General features: G+C 27.9%; 3 protein-coding genes across 3 annotated transcripts in view; 2 read left to right on the top strand and 1 right to left on the bottom strand.

Moving 5' to 3' along the window:
- The window catches only part of LOC113364083 (protein melted), a 66,015-nt gene extending 57,046 nt beyond the window's left edge, over positions 1 to 8,969 (top strand). The window contains 8 exon segments of the mRNA XM_026606544.1: positions 4,718 to 4,823; positions 4,892 to 4,992; positions 5,059 to 5,215; positions 5,310 to 5,384; positions 5,387 to 5,448; positions 7,215 to 7,343; positions 7,877 to 8,287; positions 8,649 to 8,969. Coding sequence (XP_026462329.1) covers positions 4,718 to 4,823; positions 4,892 to 4,992; positions 5,059 to 5,215; positions 5,310 to 5,384; positions 5,387 to 5,448; positions 7,215 to 7,343; positions 7,877 to 8,287; positions 8,649 to 8,963 — 1,356 coding nt within the window. The 3' untranslated portion in view covers positions 8,964 to 8,969.
- Positions 8,970 to 10,709: 1,740 nt separating this feature from the next.
- The window catches only part of LOC113375693 (MIP18 family protein galla-2-like), a 61,499-nt gene continuing 49,663 nt past the window's right edge, over positions 10,710 to 22,545 (top strand). Inside the window, exon 1 of the mRNA XM_026615637.1 lies at positions 10,710 to 10,894. The gene's annotated coding sequence lies outside the window, so the exon portion shown is untranslated. The remainder of the gene's footprint in view (positions 10,895 to 22,545) is intronic.
- Positions 12,424 to 17,508, bottom strand: LOC113363010. The gene is made up of 6 exons (XM_026605500.1): positions 17,290 to 17,508; positions 15,004 to 15,289; positions 13,653 to 14,430; positions 13,074 to 13,222; positions 12,678 to 12,784; positions 12,424 to 12,609 (listed from the first exon to the last, which is right to left on the bottom strand). Exons 1-6 carry the CDS (start codon positions 17,290 to 17,292, stop codon positions 12,424 to 12,426), a joined length of 1,509 nt encoding a protein of 502 aa, XP_026461285.1. The 5' UTR covers positions 17,293 to 17,508.

Here is a 22,545-nt window from a genome sequence, read left to right as displayed (position 1 = left end):
AAGTAGTTAATTTTTATATTATAAGTAGTTTAAAATAAATATATTTTATTTGTATTAATTTATTTTAAATAATTTTTCAATCTCTCACTTTAAAAAAACGCCGCGCAGCAATATTTTTTTACTTTACTATTGGCAACTCTTCTCTGGTAACACCATTGTCAGCTGTCAAACAAGTAGAACTGTCAAAGTCGATTTTTAAACTTTTTTACATTCTCTTCAATTGAACTAACGATAATTATATTAAATAGAATTGCAAATTATTTAAAAAAGCATACAAATGATTAATTATTAATTAAACAACTCAAGCAAGTGGTGTATTTAGTTCAAATTAATGTCAGGTGAAAAAAGTTGATAGCATATGTGGCATTAAGTGGGACGATGTAAATGGTGAATGATATTATTGTTTATTGTTTAGTGTGATATAATTTATCAAGTGTTTATTTACAAGTGAGTATATTTGTATATATTTTTTTACCAATGTATATTTCAAATCATACAATTTTTTTGTTTTATTAACCCCTAAAATGCAACATACATTTTGCAAGTGGTCCATTTTGAATTGAATATCAAATGATATAATTGTATTATCAATTTTGTAGATAAGATTAGAAAAAAGTTATATTTTTGTGTGCTTCCACTTAATTTATACAAGTGACAGCTTTCTACAGTGGTTTTGCAAAGAGAAAGGTCAGTTACCTCAGGTGGTACTCACACATACCTGTATCATGTTTAATACTAATAAAAACATTATAGTCTTAAATTATTATGAACTTCTAAACTACATAAATTACTTATATATAAAAGTACTTGAATAATTAAAACCTTAATTAGTGATGACACCCGGTGTACACATTGGGGTCAGTCGGGTCAAAAGTTAAAAAAAAAAACAATCTTAATTTATATTTGGTTTTACCTATAATTATAAAATTTTAATATTTCAGATTCAAGGCTGATTTACATTCATTCTCATACAAGTTTTTATTCAATTTCCAAAATGTTCTTCTTCGACTGTCAGCTTATTTTTGGAAATAAAAAACGCCTAAAAAATGCATGAACTGTTCACGCAAGTTTTGGGGAAGCGAGATCTGTCTAGAGCTGGTGATTTATTTTCTGTGGCAGATAATGTCATTGTAGATGACCTAACAGAAGTGGTAAATGTCAAATGCTACAAATACTTGTTTTTTGAATAATTTAGTGAGATGTAAAGATATATACATACAAATAGTATATATTTGCATACTATATTGATATAATCTTATATATATATATATATATATATATATATATATATATATATTTATATATATATATTATATATATATATATAATAAAGATTTTAAATCTAGAATCTAACTTTAATTTAAATCTAAAATAACATCTTATAAAAAGGCAAAATGTAATGCATAATTACATTTTTTATGCTTTAGTAGTAATACTCTAAGTAGTTTAATCTTTAGCTAAGTTAAAGCTTATAAATTATTTTAACACAGATTAATTTAATAACATTTAATTTTGGGCAAACTTTGCTATTTTTAGAATATTACATAATTTTCAGACAATTTACGATATTTACAGACAACATAACATTTTCAGACAATTTACAACATTGTTAGATTATTTACAATATTTTTGGACAATTTACAACATTTTCAAACAAATTACAACATTATAAGACAATTTACAACATTTTCAGACAATTATACATTAATTTCATCATTTTCAGACAATTACACCTTTGTCAGACAGTTTACAACACTTTCAGACAATTTCCAACATTTTTAGTTTAAATTCCAACATTTTCAGGCAATCTATATCATTGTCAGACAATTTACAACATTTTCAAACAATTTACAATATTTTTAGACTATTTTGAACATTTTCAGACAACTAGAACATTTTCAGCCTATATATTGCAACTGAAAGTCACATCAAGTTAAATAAACTGTACTATATTTTACATTTTGTTACATTTAGATACTATAATTTTTTTTATTTACAAATTCATTCTCTCACTTCTCATCTTTCCCCAGTTGAATGAGATTACCCAAATAGCCTCTCAACCAGACTATGGAAGGAACTCGAATGACCATCTGTGGTGGAAATCTGTGTTACTCGAGTCACAAGTTGTATCAGAGAGACTGATAGTGCTGAAAGGCATTGCCAGGCTTTGGTAGCTCTTTTAGAATCATGTTTACATCACAGTCTACGTCTACGACCTGGTGCAAAGGACCAGGACCCCCCACATGCCAAGATTGCAGCTGATGTTATAGCCAGTGTATTTTTGGTAAGAGTAATAGATATATATTCTGTTATGATTTGATTTTTATTATAGTTTATATTCTTAGAATTATAGCAAGAGGGCTGTGATGGAAGTAGCTTTGCCTGTAACCGTGAAATTTTTGCATAAAGGAAACAAAGAGTTGTCCAGAAATTTAGCCAGATTTTATCATTGGCTGCTATTGAACATGCTTCTTTGCTTTCACCACATGTCCAGCCTGTTTTGGATTCAATAATATCAGGTAAAAACTTATTGGCCTTTAATTCTCTGATATAATTATATTGTTATTAATAAAATATTTTTAGGAAACTATCCCTTATGCAGAGTGCTAGCTCAGATTTATCAAGTGTCACCTGAGCCTTTGGGTAATCACACAATGGCATTAGTTGCTTTACTACCGCACTGTGACGTCCAAGAACAATTGCATTTGCTTCATTTGTTTTCCCTGATTGCCAAAAATAAACCTATGGTAAGATAATATAAATATAACTGATCAAATTTCTTAAATATTTTAGATTCATTTTTAACAAATATTGTTTTGTATACAATTTCAATTCTGTTTACTAGCTTCTGGAGGCAAGTGTGCCCCAACTCTGTGAGTACCTATCTCCTCCGGCAACCTCAGCAGCCACAATGCAAGTCTTAGCTGGTTTGGCAGAGCGTAGACCATCCCTGCTCGCTGATCATGTTGCAGGAGTCAGGGCTGCTGCAGCAAAGAACCCCGGAGCAGTATGTTTGGCAGCCAGGATAATTGCTGCTGTTGGAAAACTAAGCAAGGTAAATAATTGTTTTCACTGATTGTATATGATTGATTATTTACTATTATATTATATTATTTTCAGGATAAAGCTCAAGAGGCTTTAAATTTTGTGTTGGAGCATTTGCCAAAAGCTGACAGAGGTTCACACAACAACATTGCTGCGAGAGGCTACCTTGTTATGTTCAAGTTATCCAGTTTTGTTTACGGATAAAATGTTGTCAAGTGTTCGGCAGAGAAATATGAATAATAAAATAATATTAACAATAATAATGTTACAAGTATTAACGGTGTTAACAATAATAGAAGGTAAACAATTATTCTATATGTTTTTTAAGTATTATAATTAATTTTTATTTATCCATCAGCACTAATCAGGTGAATCACACTTCTGGAGGTGTAACTATTGTTAAACTAACTGGCCAAACTGGTCAAACTAATCAGGTTGCTGTCAATCCTGGATATACAAGGCGAGCTAAGTTGGGGGATTCTAGAAGTACTGGCCGATTACATTCAGGTATAATAAATAAATAATGAGTGATGTTTAGATTAAATTTGACAAGTGATAATTGTAGCATCATGATTTGGATTGTATTATTTATTTAAGTTTTGTTTTAGGTAACAATACACATAGGAGTGCTACTCGTCTAAATAACATGTCTTCAGGAGCTGGTGGCTCTGTTGGAGGACTACACAGCTCAGTATCGTCTCAGCAGATCAACATGAACACTGCCAATTCAGGAGTAGGACAGCAGCACCATGGTGGCAGTCATGGGGCTCTCTTAACACACAGTAAGTTCACAATTATACTTTTATAATTACTTTTTTTTATTACTTTTTAAACTATACTTCACATCAAAAACTGTTTATGCTTTCAGCTACAATGAATCCAATTCATGTCCACCAGAATGCTGTCCAACATAACTTTTCAAACCCTGTTGCTGTAGGAAACACAAACAATAATCACATTTTTAATAACACAAGTGTTGCCACTTATTCTATAAATAATAATAGTAATAATAATAATGGATTCAGTTCGGGTAATGCCACAAATGTTGCAACATGTAATGTGAATGGTAATTCTGGTGAAGGCAATAATAATTTTAATGGTAAGTTGGATATGGTAAATATTTTAAATTGTTATCTTGGTTTTGAATCTGGTGTTTCTATTAAGGTGCAAGTGGTGCACAAATGTTGGCACCTGGCAATGTGACAGCTTGGACATCGAGTGCAGGAAGCTTACAAGTGACACCAGTGCCTCCGCTCAGTAATAGTGTTGTTGTTACAGGGCACAATAAATGGGGGATACCAACACATCTCAACAGACGACCAATAAGGTAAACTTACAGATATAACTTTTTTTTAAAACTAGTTGTAAAGAAACTTGCATGAACATAACGAGAATAAGACTTTTCATTGACACATAAGGGAAAAACAAAATGCCAGTTACACATAGTTAAATTTATATAAATATAATATTATATAAATAATGCAATAAAACATTTTATTCTGTACATGCTCTCAGTAAAGTTGGATCAAATTAATTCACTATGTAAGTCTTTAATTAAACATTATATTTTATAGCAAACAAAATAAATAATAAAAATAGTAAGATATATATATATATATATATATATATATATATCTTTTTATTCATATATATTATCTTTTTATTTATTTAGGTGCAATCAGGAGGAGTCACTGTAACAACGAGCACTTTACCCCCCCGAGTTCCACCAAGATCTGCCAATAACAATGCAAATACATCAGTTGTTGGAGTTAATTACGGTAATTATATACTTCCATATATAATTAGTACAATAGAAATGATTAATGATGAATTGCTTTTCTTTTAGGTTCGAATCCCTTGAGCATAACAGTTCCCAGCAATGTGATATCTCGTCGGAACAACAACACATCAATAACACTTCTCAATACAAACAATGCAGCTAACCAGGTAAGTAATAATTATGATATTAATAGGGTAATTGGTTTGAACTGACACAACATATTTTTTTTTCAGAGGATGAGTGTTTTTGAACCATTTCCTATGCGTGATACTGTTCAGCATTTTTGTGAGAAGCACCTCGATAAAATCAAGGCTTATATGGATAACATGTCTTCCAGGATACCTCCACCTGCTAAATGTACAATAGAAGGTCAGATAAAAGATTTTAGATGTTTATTTTATTGTTTTCCTAATATTTCTGATATTATTTATATTATATATTTATATGTTTATGTTTACATTTATATTTATATTTATATTTTTAGAGAGAAGAGCTAAGAAATTAGCAAAATTACACTTTACTTGTCAGACCAGAGGAGAACACTGTTTGTATTCGAGAACATTTTTCACATGCGGACAAGAAATCCAAAGATTTGGATACATTTGATGTTTATTGCTTTACAGGTATAAAGTATACAAATTACTGTGTAAAAAAATTAGGGAGTGCAAAAGATTTAAAACTAAGTAATGTGGGAATAGAAATAGATTTTTAGTGGACTCGAATTATTTTTTTTAAGTCTTTCATTCTTTATCATTCATTGATCATCATTATCTACATCATTTTCAGACTACCTGTAACATTTTTAGACAATGTACAATATTTTTAAACAATATATGACAATTATTAGACAATATACTACGTTTTCAGACAATTAAGAATTTTTTAGACAATCCACAACACTTTCAAGATAATTTACAGAATTTTTGGACAATGTACACTATTTTTATAATGTACAACATTTTTGAACAACTTATAACAATAAGTTGCCAAAAATTATAACTTATAATGATAATTTATAACATTTTTAGATAATTTATAACTTTTTAGACAAAGTATAACATTGTTAGGGAATTTACAACATTTTTAGACATTTTACAACATTTTTTATACAAAGCACAATATTTTTGAGCAATTTACAACATTTTTAGATAATGCACAACATTTTTAGAAAATCCACAATATTTTTAGACAATTTACAACATTTTTAGGCGGTTCACAACATTTTTAGACAGTTCACAGCATTTTTAGACAAACTACAAGATTTTTAGGCAATTTACAGCATTTTTAGAGAGTGTATAACTTTTTTAGGCAAAGTACAACATTTTAAGGCAATTTACAACATTTTTAGACAATGCAAGACATTTTGAAATATTTTTAAATAACTTACAACATTCTTAAATGATCCACAATCTATTCAGACTATCCATGCATTCTTGTTGAAAGTCGTATTAGAAATTTCGCTTCAGCAAAATTATCAAAGATGCCGAAAATTATAACTTATAATGATAATTTATAACAGTTTTAGACAAAGTATAACATTTTTAGGGAATTTACAACATTGTTAGATATTTTACAACATTTTTAGACAAAGTACAATATTTTTAAGCAATTTACAATATTTTTAGACAATGCACAACATTTGTAGAAAATCCACAATGTTTTTAGACAATTTTCAACATTTTTAGGCAGTTCACAACATTTTTATAAATATGACATATAGTATAACATTTTTAAGAAATTTACAACATTTTTAGACATTTTACAACATTTTTAGACAATTTACAATATTTTTAGGCAGTTTACAACATTTATATATATATAACATATAGTATAACATTTTTAGGGAATATTTACAACATTTTTAAACATTTTACAAGATTTTTAGACAAAGTGCAATATTTTTAAGCAATTTACAATATTTTTAGACAATGCACAACATTTGTAGAAAATCCTCAATATTTTTAGACAATTTACAATATTTTTAGGCAGTTTACAACATTTTTATATGTATAACATATAGTATAACATTTTAGGGAATATTTACAACATTTTTAGATATTTTACAACGTTTTTAGACAAAGTACAATATTTTTAAGCAATTTACAACATTTTTAGACAATGCACAACATTTGTAGAAAATCCACAATTTTCACAACATTTTTTGTCAATCTACAGCATTTTTAGACAAAGTACAACATTTTAAGGCAAATTACAACATTTTTAGACATTTTGAAAACATTTTTAAATAACTTGCATTCTTGAACAACTCACAACCTCTTCAGACTATCCACAGAGCACATTCTTGTTGGAAGGCATATTAGAAGTTTCACTTCAGCAAAATCATCAAAGTTATTCAAACAATATTTTACTGTCTCTGTATATCTTACAGGCCAGATCAGAGAATGCTTTGAGCAGTCGAGATGCTTCGGTAAGCAGTCTTAAACATTGTTGGGACACATTGAAGTGCGAGAATAAGACTTTTGTCACTTTGGTCACTAGTGCCTTTCCTTGTGCTAAGGTAAGAAAAAGAACTGATATATATTTACTATTTTGTCTAATTACTATATATATATATATATATATATATATATTTATATATATATACATATATTATTATTATTTTTCTGATGGCTAGAACTAGCCAGACTTGCTAATATGCTGTATGATTCTTCCTGAATTAAACAACCAATCGAACCATGGCGCAGTTTGTTAGAATTCTTGTTTTGATTTGTTGTTTGTTGTTATTGTTTATTAATGCTTAATAATTCAATTGATCTTTGAAGACATTAACAATGCTTTGTTTATAAAATCAACAAACGAATAATAGAATTAAAGGATATGGTTTGTGAGAACATTAAATATTATGATTGAGTTTTTATCGAAGACATATTAGACAATTGTAGATGTTTAGTTATTAATTATTTTTAGTGAAGCCTAAAATAAACAATTGAAAGTTTTATCTAAATATCTTTACACTTATCTTAAGCAGTGATACACCTAGCTGGTATCACATTTTAAAACATTTTGAACAGATAGAATTTTTTTTCTCAGGATCAAGAAATCCTTCTAAATGAACTCCGCCAATCTGGTTTCTTCGACGTCTTCGAGCTCTCCAAACCAAAAAACAACACATTAACTCGAGAAGACTTTGATGGAGCCAAAAGCAAAACTTCCACACCTACTAACACCTCCAATAAAAATCAAAAATCATCCAAAGATGATCCAGAATCGCCATCAAAGAGTCAGGAGGAACTGGTCAAACCAGACGACGACGTTCAATTACTACAGTGGGGCTGTTTTCTTTGCAATCACCCTGAAAAGGCGGTTGGATTTTTGAGAGGGAACACCCAGCCAGTAATTGAAGGGAAATTGAAGGAGAAGAAAGGAAAATGGAGGCTTTTCAGGCGCTGGAGGACGAGATACTTTACACTATCTGGTGCTCATCTGTCTTGCAAAGGATCGGTAAGGATAAGGATAAAAGTTTGATTTAATTTAATGCATTGTTTTGTAAATGATAATTTAGTAATATATAATAGTATTTAGTAAATTATTATTTATTAATATATGATATATTATTGAAGTGAAACTTTTTAAGAGACTTTTGCAACAAGGTTGCATTCAAAATTTATAGCTCCAGAATAAAAAAAAGGCAAAGCAAGAGTTTTGAAAATTTTGTAACTTATCTGAAAATGTTGTAAATTGTTTGTAAATGTTATAATCTTAAAATGTTGTAGATTATCCAAAAATGTTCTAGTTGTCTAAAACTTTTGCACATTTCTATTTTTAATAAATATTAATATTTTTATTAATCTTCTTTACCCAGAGCGGTGGAGAGAGTATCGACATCAACCAAATCCGATCAGTAAAAGTATCCCGGGGAGGCGCCAGAAACATCCCAAAGGCCTTTGAAATTTTCACTGGAGACCAGACACTGATTCTGAAACCGAAAGATGGCAAAAATGCAGAAGAGTGGGTTCAATGTCTGAGCATAGCTCTGGCTCATTCTCATGCTTTGGATGGGGGCACTGTTTTGGGGCAGAATCACCAGCTGCAGGTGAAGACAAACAGTCTGCCAGCTAGAGTTGTTGGAACAAATGCAGGAGGTGGGAGCAGTAGTTTAGGAAGGTCGATTGTATAATTAAATAGGCAGGTTAGATATAGGTTATTTATTTATTCATTTGCATATTTTGAGACAATTATAATACAGCAATACCCAGAATAAAGTGAGATGAGTTATTGTTGATGAGTGCATAGAAGTATCTATTACAACCCATATTGGAAAATTTGCATAATTTTCAATGGATTGGTCCATATTTTGTTTCCTATTGGTCTAAGTTTTATTTACAAACACCAATGAAAATTCTTTATGAGCTCTTCTTTGAAATTTTAGTAATCTTTAGTTTTCTTCAGATCATCATTGAAAAGACTAGCTTGTTTTACTAATTCCACAATTTTTGTACAATTCCAACCACATTTTGGTGAATCCCTGTCTTAAATACAAGAGAACTAAACGAAGCAGAGTCAATTATGGTATTACTGTATATTCTGAAAAAGAATAAGTTGTCAGTCATTTTATTGTACTGACTGGGATTTGATTACATCTCTGTAAATCCACACTGATGCTATTTCATTCTTGTTAGATGACTTAGGTAGAAGTTTTTTTAAGTAGAATGAAAGTTCCAACAATAAAATTACGACAGTCTACCTATTTCAAATTTTATCATGTATTGTTACTATAAAAATCATATTTATCATAATTATATTTAGTTTGTACTTAATATATTTTGTAAGTTTATACATCACGAATATAAGTATAGTATTTATAATCTATTACTACTATAATATGCTACTTTTAACATTTTTGTATATATGTTTGGCCAATTTTGAAACAACAAAATAATATATATTTTATTTGGGTACTCAATGTGTATATATTTCAAATCTTCATTAATTTTTAGTTGGATATATCCATATATTATAGTAATAATAATATAAAAGGCTTTCATTGTCTTCAAATAATTTAAAAAGACTTCATCCAAAGAATCCTGATAAATTTGAAATCTGTGATAACACATTTAAATGTCTTACTGGTTTAAAAATGCACATGCCAGTTCCTTACAAATGAGAACTATGCAATCATAAATTCAATATTTAGTTATTATAAGGGGTACTTGGGTGCTCATGTGATGAAAATCAGTGAAATATTAATAAACAGAAACTAACTCTGTACGAATGACGTACCATTAAAGTGATTTGATTATATTTTACCTAAACATCTTTGAGTGACTTATATATTCTATTTTGATAACGTGAATTTCTTTCAAAGCTTGAATATAATTCAGCATTTAATGTATTTTTTTATATTTACAATTATCCTCACAAGTTGAATCTGCTTACATATTACAAATATTTAACTTGGAGCCATTTCTATCAACCTACCTTATTTTTGTGATGTATTCTAAATAATTAGTAACAGCGTTTAATGAGTTCTCGCTTATCAATTAGTTATTGTTATTACTTTCATAATATAGATTCGTTAACAGTGATATATTTAAAAACTTTATTTTTATTTTTTCAAAAATCGCGCCATTGGGAATTCATATTTGCACAAGAGCGGCCATTATGTCGGCCATCTTGAATATTTGACAGTTGTGTGCTGTCAGTTTATAAAAGGCAGATTTTTGTTGGAGCACACGCGTTTATATTTATTGAAGTTAATTATTTTTATTCTACTGGTTTCTTGATATTAATCACAGTAATAACATAATATTATTATTACAAAGACTTCAACATATCCTATTTATCAATTCAATTCAAATTCAAAATATGTAAGTATACATTATACTTATAGGTTATGTATGTAATGTATTTAAATTCTTGCAAAGGTTCAAGTGCTTCGACAAAAATGTCTGTCTGATAATTGTATAATGTGTTCAATGAACACAATACGTTGTGCAAGTGCAAAGACTATTATGACAATTGTGTAAAGTGTTCTAATAAATTGTAAGTACAGTTGTCACCAAGTGCCAGCAGATTTGAAGGTCTTTCGAGCACAGTTTTTCCATCAATGTAAGTCCTAAAACATTTTCTATTTGAAACGAGTTGCAGAATATTTTACTGAAATCATATACAACATGTTTAGTATATAACAAACACTATATGGATGCTGTTTCTAATAATGACTATTAAAGTCTACATACATATACAACATGTTTAATATATAACAAACACTATATGGATGCTGTTTCCAAAAATGACTATTAAAGTCTGTATGTGTTTTTGTGAAATATTTAATGACTAGTTTACGTTTTGCCCACATCTGCTGAAACAGAGGATTATTTTTTGATCGATGGTAATAATTTATATGTTTTGTTTTTAAATTTACTGAAACAAGTACATATAATTAAACCAGAGATTTTGAGTTAAATTAAATTCAACAGCTTTTTCTTTTAATTCTATAAAATCACATCTGTATCTGCAGCCAAACGTATTTCTTATCGTTCTGCATTTATTTATTGTTTAAAAAACAGTTATAATTTGATCAAAACATTTTCGAATCTCCAATTGTTTTTATTTAGAAAACTTGCTTGATATAATATATATTGTTTATTAACACCAAAAAAGTTCATGTTTTCACCAAAAAATATGGTATTCCAATTCATAATATATCTTTGTGCTTTTTGAATATTCTATTTATAAAATAAACATATTTTACTACAATTAATATATAATACAATTCATATTTCTTATTAATACATACATAATTTTTTTTGCAATAATTGGCACTTCATTTATCTTACATAAGCTTATAACGCTATTAATAATTTCTATGAATTAACTAATTAACATTTCTTATTTAATGACTAATTAATAATACTAATGTTTATAATTACTAAATTGGAATTCGACTAGCATTAATAAATAACTAGTAATTTATTTGACATCATTTAATTATTAAAAGCACAAGCAAGGCAGCTTTGTTTTATAATGATTTAACTAATAATAATAATCAGGATGATTCATAAATAACAACTAAAACTACAGATATTATTAAATTAATTGTTTAATAATAATTGTGAGCCTTAAAATTATTCAGTTAGAAGTTTTATCGAGTAAATAATAATAAACATGCATGTTGGTGATTGAATAATCATCAATTCCATTTTCCTTATTTATATGATGTTAGATAATACTGTAGGTTAATTAATTTTATACAAATTTGTCTTATACAACACTCAATAATTGAATGGTTTAAAAGTTACAAGAGTTTCATTAAGTAAATGCATAGAGCGAATTAATTTTAACTCTAACTAATTATCTATTATCTATTATCAAGGCGATATGATGATAAATGATGGTATATATAGATTATTTAATTGCCTCATACAGCGTTTATAATAATCAAAATGGTTCGAGACATTATAAAAAATAATGTACTTTTAGAGCACTCTGATTAAATTTTCTGTACTTAAGTACAATGTTAAAGCATACTTATTTGCTGTAGAGTGTCATAATACCAAAATTAATTACTTTTATTCAAGTTTGATAAATATTTTATATATGAAGTTGAAAAAATGCATATATATATATATATAATTTCAGTCATTTTCTGATCCTGAATTCTCATAATTATCACCATCAACAACAAGTTCCCAGAGATCAGCCCAATCTTGTTCTGTAATCGACCAAGGTCCAATTAGGAAGTTTCTCTTCACCTTTTTCCTTAATTTTAGGAATCCTTTCTCCAAATAATATTTGTTTCTTCTATGAATTCGTAACAGGCTCTAAAAATAAATTGGAAAAAATAAATAGATAGTGCAGGAATTAATTGTTTAATAAAGATTTAACTCACTTTTGTGTCGTCTGAGCTCAATTTGTGGTTTTTGGCACTTATTCTTTGAGTTTTGGCAGCTTCTGCAAGAGTGCCAGTGAAATAAACATCGTCGATCCATAGAAAAGCTGAAATGTTAAAAAATTAATACAATGTGATATTGTAATGCCTTTCAGCAACTCAAAATACTCTAAAATTGAGTCTAAGAATAGAAATTGTATCTGAGTGCTCCAAAAGTGCATTTTTTGCTTTCATTGTTTATAAACTTTAAAGAATTCGATTATTATAAGTAATACATTTGGAAAATTTGTTTAGTGAATAATATTTTTTAATATTATAATACTCTACAACTTGGAATACTTAGCTAAATTGGCATAATTGATTTGGGTGCTTTAAAAAAACCTTTACTATCATTACCTAAGCCCTTTTGTGACCTTTTCTGGGCCTCCTGAAAAATTTTCCTGGCACTTTCCTGCGTGTACAGAACAAATCCTCCTGCACAGTAAGTAGGGTAATATTTGTCAGGATAGACTTTTGGTGAGACACGCCATTTACTGCGAAAACTTCTGCAAAAAGTAAAAATAATATTAAATAGTTAACTAGTTAACACGATAAACTAATTATTTTATTAAATATAATTATACGAGGAGCAGAAATTAAAATAGCAGAAATTAATTTTTTTAGTGACAGACAGACAAATTATTGAATTCTGTTCTATAAACATTTTTTGCAACAACAATGGTATTTCCAGTTACATTCACAACATTTTAAGGAATTCTTCAGTACTCTCAGACAATCTTAAAGACTCTTTCAGACAATGTAAAATACTTTCGATAACTTTCTACACTCTCGGACAATATGCAACTCTTTCAGACCTACAACACTCTCAGAGAAACAATCTACAGCATTTTAAGACTTTCTATTATTCCAGAATTAAATTTAGTTACATTAGAAACTTCACCTCAATAATTAATTAATTATATATAATCTATTTACCTTCTGACCCAGGCGTGCACATTTGTAACACAGTAAACAAAATTATCATCACCATCATTACATCTAAAAATTTCATTGAATATTTCAACTTCATATTTGGATAATTTTATTTCTTTGAAAACATGTTCAGTATTGGTAGCAGTTCCCAGATCACTACTCGTTCCTGTTTTTCTGTTCCAGAAATTTAAATCCGAGGCACTTCGCTTGTGAACAGAAGTTTTAGGACTGTTTTGTTGACTAGATGTGATTGAATTATTATTTAAATCATTTTTGGTATGTTCATAATTTTCAGAATCACTTGTATTATTATTTAAATAATTTTTGGCCTGGTCATGAATTTCAGAACTATTTGTACTTTTGTGATTAATAATACTATTTGTGACTAAGTTACTTCTCGAAAGTTTACCAAAAAGTTCAGACTTTAGTAAATCTTTCAATATATCATCACTATACTTTTGTGAACGTTTTGTAATGTTTTTAATAATGTATCTATTATTATTAAGTACTCCATCTACATTACTCGTAGGATGTTTTTCTTGGTATTCCAAAGTGTTCTTAAAGTGTTTCTCGAAGTATTCTAACACATTTAAAAGCAAAGGCACATTTATAACGATGTCATCATCACATTTGAGAATAAATGGTACTTCTGGACAACGTTCAGAAGCATATTTCAATGCCATTGCATGTTTATAAGACAAATTGTGATAGGAATCCAAGAAATTTCCTTGCAACAAGTCTCCGTGTTGTGAATTTTCAAGCTCCAAAGCAGTTTGGATATCTAAAAAAGGAATAAATGTAATAAATTAGGGCATATGGAATATATGTTGTGATTAAATCACTTTTCATAGGCCTGTAATATTTTAGAATCACTTATCACTTTTTCACTAAAAAAGATTTTATCAAAAAATAAATTTATGAGTTACTTTTCAGCCGAATAGGTAAATTTTGTAAATCAAAATTACTATAAGTTTTGTCTTTTTTAAGTTTGTTATTTGAAAACAAACAATATTATTCTCTCGATGTTATGAGATCGGCTGCTTGTAATGAACTGATTCTAAGTCACACTGTGTGTGAGTGTGTTTTTATATGTGAGGATGTAAATACTTAAATTATTGATCTTAAAAGGAAGACGATATTAATTGTTTGTCAAAGAGTGTGAAAAATTCACAAATCCAAACTCTATCACAAGTGGCAAGGCCCTCTTCTAATTCTATCAAATGGTTTTTAACTTTTGAAATCAGGTGGTATCAGTTTTTCAGAAAACGTCGATAACCTAATCCAATTTCGGTATCAAACGATTCAGAAACATAAACTTATTAAATCTGTTCTCATCATCAATAAATTTATTTACCTTCATTTATAACTTGCCCAACTAGAAAAACCAAAGTAGCTCTTTCTCGATCCCTTTCCCTGCTCCAGGCTTCCCGGATCTTTCGCCTCCGGGCTGAATGATCAGGTTTGGAGTGCACCAGGGCAATCAGCAGTAGACCCGAACCACTGTCTGCATGTCTGGATATCGTGACACAGGAATTTGGATCCGAATCATCGATCGTGTATTGAAAATTAGACACATTCAAAAGTTGGTTTGAAGGTAATGGCTGGTTGGCTGGGCTGGTCATACCAGGTTGAAGATTGTCCTGTGGAGGAAATTATATGTTAGAATATTTTGAATGAGAGTTGATAATCTTGTCAAAATTACATTGTTTTCATCCATCAAATAAAAGTTTTTTCCAATATATATTAGGGTGGTCCTTAATATGGATATTTTCGAATTTTTTTTGGTTAGAGTGCGGAATATCTTAAAGTTAATATTAAGATATAAAACTTTCAGAGAATTTTTATTTATCAATTTAGAAACATTTGAGCTCTTGGGAGTATACATATCTATTATATAAAAATAAGTCAGGTTTTCCTTCCTGACGATATAACTTCAGAACGCACGAACCGATTTCGACGATTTTGCATTCGTTGGAAAGGTCTCGGGCTCCGTGAGGTTTATAGCAAAGAAAATTGAAAAAAGATTTCAACAGAAAAGAGGAAAACACTTTTTCTTTTTTTACATACAGCGTCATATTTGATACTTAGCATGTACTGCAAACTAATATTTTTTGTTTGAGTGCCACTCATTTGTTTCGCAGCTACTCATTGTTCTCTGCTCAGTTAATTTCATGTGACAAACCGGCATTGTGTTCACTGTGAAATTGGAAACCATCAAATCAATCACGTGTATTGTGCAAATTTTTATTCAATTTCAACAGCAGGCAATTTTTTTCTTCATCTTTTAATCACCAAACGAAATGTTACATAAAATGAAACCATCTGGTGGTGAAACGGAGTTCGCCCGGTTTGCTAGTATATATATATATATATATATATATATATATATATATATATATATATAATGTCTGTTTTATTGTGTAATTCCGTTTATTGTGGCAATATAAAATCCTATTTACTTATGCGAATCGAATTAACCTTATGTTTTCAATTTAACTCTTGCAAAGGTCGTTCTCCAAATAAAATATTTATTAATTCTACTGCCTATCATTGCATTCCCTTTCGTGATCCATTTATAATATATATAGTCCTACCTAATTTGAATACACACAAAACCAGAATAAAGGAAAATAAACAGTAGTTTGTATACACTAGGACCCTCAACCTAGATAGACCTGCCTTTGGGTGGAGAAGTGATTTTTTGTGTGATTTTTTTAAAACTGATAAATAAACACTCAAAATTTTTAACCTCTCGAATGAGTAGTTTTTACCAGATAATCCTATTGGCTAATTTTATACTTCAAGTCATTCTGAATCGTTTGAGACTGAAAAAGAATATGTGCCTCACAAATTAATTAATTGGGTAATTAATGCAACCTGCCTTAAATCAAAATTCCACTTTCACCTATTGAAATCTCTTATAAAAATAGTAAATAGGTACGTCGTGGTTTGAAATTAGGCCAGAATTGATTTGGTACAATTTGCCTTAAAAATCTTCACAAATTCTGTGACTTTCCCAATATTTTATGACAAAAGAATCATTTTATGAGTATACCAGGTTGTTGTAGAGTCTTTGTTGTTAGGAGGCGTTTATTGAAGTTTTTTTTTAATTCAGGTAAAAAATAAATACACGTGATATCTTACTAGACCAACCCGCCTCATTCCAGATGATTTTTTGTGATTTTTGGTCAATATGCCAATATTTTTGGACCAACTGACTTCCAACCTTTTAAGCTTCACGTGATTAATGGTAGCCCCTTTAAACAATGATGTAAATTATTAAATTTTATATGAATTACCTAAATACACTAATTAATTTCTACAAAAAAATATTCAAAATGATAAGTATGCAAGGACTTTTGCCTGATCGTGAGTTTACCTGAGATTTTACACTTCTATTATTTAAAAATATTTTTTTCCTAGTATGATGATCAGGTTTCCTTATCTATGAACACATGTTTATCATTATAAATTATGATAAACTTAGGTAGCATTACAACTAGGACCATTTGCCTGATGATGAGTTTACCTTACTTGGTTCAAAATTTGCTTAAAAAAAGAGACTTATACCATGCACAAGTGCTCCCAAAAATCAATCAGTTACCAAAAAGCAATCAAATACCATTAAATTCATCCTTACCATTTCCTGGCCCTCTGCTTCCCAAGAATGTATCTTTTTCTCTTGACCCCATAATAATATTGGGGACTTGTCGCTTGACTGTCTCCAGGACCATCTCTTAGTGTTGCCTGATACAGTAAACCGCACAATGATAACAAAATCAGGCAACCCAGGCAAAAGAAGCCTTTCAGGACAGTCCTCGTCGTGGTCCTCGTCGTGGTTGAGGATCTGATTTTATCATACTGGAAAAGAAAATTTTGTTAGCAAAAAAAATTGTGTATGTTAAGATAAATTTAGAGTTATTGAAGTCAGGCAAATGGTTGTAACGGTGCCTAAATAAATAAATTCAAATCAAATACAGATAAATTCAGGTAAAATCATTATTATTCAGATCATATAAGTGGGTTTACCTGAATTTATCCTGTTGATCAGAGTTTATAGCGCTAGAGAAAAAAGTATTTTTTAAATAATAAATGTATAAAATTAAACTCAGGCAAGATTAGTTGACAGGTAAATCTGTGTTAATTTTTTAAATAATAAAGTGTAAAGACTTCAGAAAACTCAGGCAAATGGTCTATTATAATGGTAAACCTGAGTTCATCATATTTAGTAAGAAAATATTTTTAAATAATAGAAGGTAAACTCAGGCAAATAGTCCTTGTTGAAATTAAATAGTGTATTTGGGTAATCTATACAAAATTAAATAGTCTACAACATTGTATAACAACAAAATAGATAAATACAGGTAAAATCATCATTATTCAAATCATATAGTGGGTTTACCTGGTCGTTTATGGTGATCGACCTGAAGTTATCGCATTAGAGAAAAAGTATTTTTTAAATAATAAAAGTATAAAAAGTATAATAAACTCAGACAAGATTACTTGTCAGGTAAACCTATGCTTATCATGATAGATAAAGCAGATTTTTCAAATAATAGAGTGTAAAATTTTTAGAAAACCCAGGCAATAAGTCTATTAAACTCAGGCAATTGTTAAACCTGAGTTCATCATATTAGGAAGAAAATATTTTTTATATAGTAGAAGGTAAAGTCAGGCAAATGGTCCTTGTTAAAATTAAATAGTATGTGGGTAATCTTGGTAATTTCTGAAGATTTTTCATTTATATATATGTGTGTGTGTATATGTATGTATATATGTGTGTGTATACATGATAATTGCCTCATTAAAAATTAATTACAAGTTAAACTATCATTATGTATTCATTTTCGTACACGACAAGAATTTATAGAATTTATATAAACTATGTGAACTAAACCATATTGCGATATCGACTTATTAAAATTTATATATATATATATATATATATATATATATATATAAGATGTACTTGATTCATTTTACTTGATTTTTTTTTTTGAACAAATAAATTCCTGAACAATAAACAAATCTTATTGTTAATAATTATATCAATTAACTTACCAATATACATAAATATACATATCATATATTTCATCGCAAAAATAAAGACGTTGCTGTTTTTTCTTAAATTAAAAAATAAACAAAGATTTTAAAATGGATCAACTGTTTACTTTGGACTAATTGTTTACACTGGCAAGCTTTAAAAATCATTTATACATTTAATTCGCCGAAATATTTATGGATCATTTATAACACTTATTGTTATTAGAATTAAAATAGAGATGAGATTATTATTAAAATATCGAAAACTTTTACTAATTAATGAATACAAATAAAAGTAACTGCCTGGTAAAAATCTTGGAATCCATTTTGAAAATCCATCCACTTTGGAACAAATTGAAAGTTAATAAAAATAGAATCAAATTATTAGAATTAACTAAATGTTAATTAAATAAATATTATCATAAATTAATTTAGTAACTTTATTGAAATGAAAACGAACAACGCTAATGATGGAAATTAATACAAATAAGGATTTCAAAACTCAGTACACCCAATACCAGGAAATATTTAACTATTAAGAAAATTTGTCAAATTTATTAGAGTTTATGTAAAAAACAAGGATTGCTTTGCCTTATTTATTTGCCAGTAATAGAAAATAATATAAATAGAAGTTTCAAAATAAAATAATAATCATGTGAACAATACTTACATTTTAGAGTGTCATACATACTAGTATAAGTATAAGGTCTAAGGTGTCATAGAATTGACAATATTTTTAATGTTTATCTAATTTACTTGAATTTCCTACAATTACTTGAGATAACGATATTTTTCAAAATTTTTTTGTATTTTATAAGATTTTATATGTAATATGAATAATTTGTTATATGTTTCAATAGTTTTTACTTTTTTAACAATTTTTCTAATGTTGGTAAAGTGTTTCTGTCATTTCCAAGAATTCTAAATTATTAAATAATTATTTTTAAACAAATTTCTATTTGAAATAATACTATTTTCCTTCACTGTCAGTAAAATATCTTTTTCGTTTTTAAGTATTTCATTTTGTATTAAATTCCAATTCCAATAATTTATGACAAGTTTTATGAATTTTCAAATTTTAGCCAATGTTGGCAGAACTGAGATTTGACTTTTAGAAATCTTCAAGAATTATTGTTTAAATGATTATTTTATTTTGAAACTTCTATTTATATTATTTTCTGTCACTCGCATTATAATCTTTATTGTTTTTTACATAAATTGTAATAATTTTGACAAATTTTATAAATTTTCAAATTTTAGCCAATGTTGGCAGGACTGAGATTTGGCTATTAGAAAATTTCAAGAATTATTGTTTAAATGATTATTATTTTATTTTGAAACTTCTATTTATATTATTTTCTGTCACTGGCATTATAATCTTTATTGTGTTTTACATAAATTGTAATAATTTTGATAAATTTTATGAATTTTCAAATTTCAGCCTATATTGGCAGTACTGAGATTTGACTTTTTGAAATTTCAACACCTTAGACCTTATACTTATACTAGTATAAAGTCTATTATTGAAACAATAAGTATTGTTAGTAGCAAACAAATTACAAAATTGTATTTAATTGTAATATTAGCAAAAATAATGTAACCAATTTATAATTATTATTAATGTAACCATTATTATCAAATTGCGTGCATACTTGCATATCAATATTTACACATTTCGTCATCGCGAATTCGGAATGTAATATTTTGCAAATGTGTAAATATAAAATATAAATATATAAATGTATATATATATATATATATATGAATATTATTAATCATTTTGCGATAAAATGCTCAAATGCAAACTCGACTGAAGTATCATTAATCTAAAGTACAGATACCAACAATAAAAATTGATAACAACTGTCACTGATAAAGTTTATCATTTTCCCTGCAATAGTTGCAGTGCAAAACTAAATACAATGATTATGTATTAGAGAAATATTCTGAACTAAATTATTTATGTTCAGAATTAGAATTCACATTATATCGATAGATATAAATAATTCGAAATGTTTATATTAATAAACTAAAATCTTGGCAAGGAATGAGGTTGAATGTTTTTTTCAAAATGTCTGCCAAGTTCGTTACATTCGATATTTACAGTAATTATTTGCATGTGTATAAAATATATTTATATGTGCAAGGAAAACAATCGAATAATATTAATAAAGTGTTGGAAAATTTGTAAAAAATTAAATAATCTGCAAAATTGACTAACAACTGAAAATACTTTGAAAGTTAGAAAATTGTATATCACCAACGTGCTAAATCATTCATGTTATGGATTTATTATAAATTTTGTAACTATATAACCATTGTATTAATATTAATCGTGTATGAGACAAATTTGTTTAAAATTACATTCTCTGCAACTTTTTCTAAGAACAAAAGCACTAGAGCCAACTCTAAAATTTAAATTGATTATATTATAACATACTTTCTTGCATACACGTGCAAAACTTTTATAAATTTCAAATAACTCTTAAATTATTCTATTAATTTAAATTATGTATTTGGGAAATTTGTTTGCAATTAAATAATAAACACTATTTTATTATTCACTTTAATCTAGAGCAATTCAGTATACTCTAACATTGCAAATGAAAACTTGTGATAGAACTTATTTAGCAAACGTTTCATTTTAGATAACTTTTAAACTGTTAGTGGAAATTAAATAGTTTATTTGGGTGATTTATACAAAATTAAATAATATACAATATTGTCTAACAAGAAAATACTCTACAACATCTGGGAAAACTTATAAACTTAATTTTTTTCATAACATACTCAATATATATATATATATATAATATTATATTTATATATATAACATTGTAAAAAAATAACATATAAATAAATTGTACTTACATGGTGCATATTTCCAAAAATCGATTGTTTCTATCATTGTATCATTTTCATTTATATTTAAATTTCCCAATTATTATTATCAATTTATAATTAACTAATGACAACATTTATATATCATTTATGTATATATAATTATTCATATATTTATGTACAATTTAAAATATATTCTTTTGTTTAACTTTAACTTGACACTTCTTTACACTGGTTTAAAAAACTTGTAATATTCTCTTAATTCCAAACTTTTAATTACACATGTATCAATTAATTATTTCGACACATTTTGGTTTAATTTTTATTACTTCTATAGTATTATTTATATTTACAATTTAAATTCTAATTCATAAATCGTTTTACAAAAAACCACGTGCTACCTTCGAGATGGTCACACGAGCACTGTCATATAAATCTGTACTGACTTGTGGGTCCGAAAGGGACGGAGCTATCGCGCTAGATAAGGTAGGAGAAGGAAAAATAACACGAGCTATAGGGATAGACAAGGATGCAGATATAGAAAATTCACATGTGGGTTCAGGGTTGGACAAAAACTTTTTAAAAATTAATAGATATTTAAAATGTGTGAATGATTAATAAGAAAATTATGGAAATATTAATTTTTGATGAAAATTGTATATATAATAACATAAATTATATATACTTGATTTCTTTATACAATTTTGTGTATCAGAATGTATTTATAAAATTATAAATACAATTTTTTTAATATAGGGTCTGCCAATAACTTTTTTTTAGGGGTACGACTTAAGCAACTCTACTGTGTACTCTGCACTCTTTACATTTCACTTTCAAATAAAAGAGTGAAAATATTTAGTGGTTTTTTAATAGAATTTTCAAACAAAAAGAAAATTGGCAAAATATTCAGTAGATTTTTTAAGGAATTTTTCAAAAAAAAGCTAGATCCTATACTTGTATATAAGCGTATGAATGCATATATGTTTCCATTTACTGTGTACATATATACCGT

The sequence above is a fragment of the Ctenocephalides felis genome, unplaced genomic scaffold (genome assembly GCF_003426905.1).
Source record: "Ctenocephalides felis isolate EL2017-DRISC unplaced genomic scaffold, ASM342690v1 CF-g0.4_SCAFFOLD_00845, whole genome shotgun sequence".
Lineage (NCBI taxonomy): Eukaryota > Metazoa > Arthropoda > Insecta > Siphonaptera > Pulicidae > Ctenocephalides > Ctenocephalides felis.
This window is presented reverse-complemented; position numbering and strand designations above follow the sequence as displayed.

What these genes read in the sequence shown, in the direction of transcription:
- LOC113363010 (XM_026605500.1), bottom strand. An exon ending in TGGGCAAGTTATAAATGAAG is followed by an intron (nt 14,431 to 15,003) that starts GTAAATAAATTT and finishes TTCCTTTTTTAG; the next exon opens with ATATCCAAACTGCTTTGGAG. An exon ending in TGAGCTCAGACGACACAAAA is followed by an intron (nt 12,610 to 12,677) that starts GTGAGTTAAATC and finishes ATTTATTTTTAG; the next exon opens with AGCCTGTTACGAATTCATAG.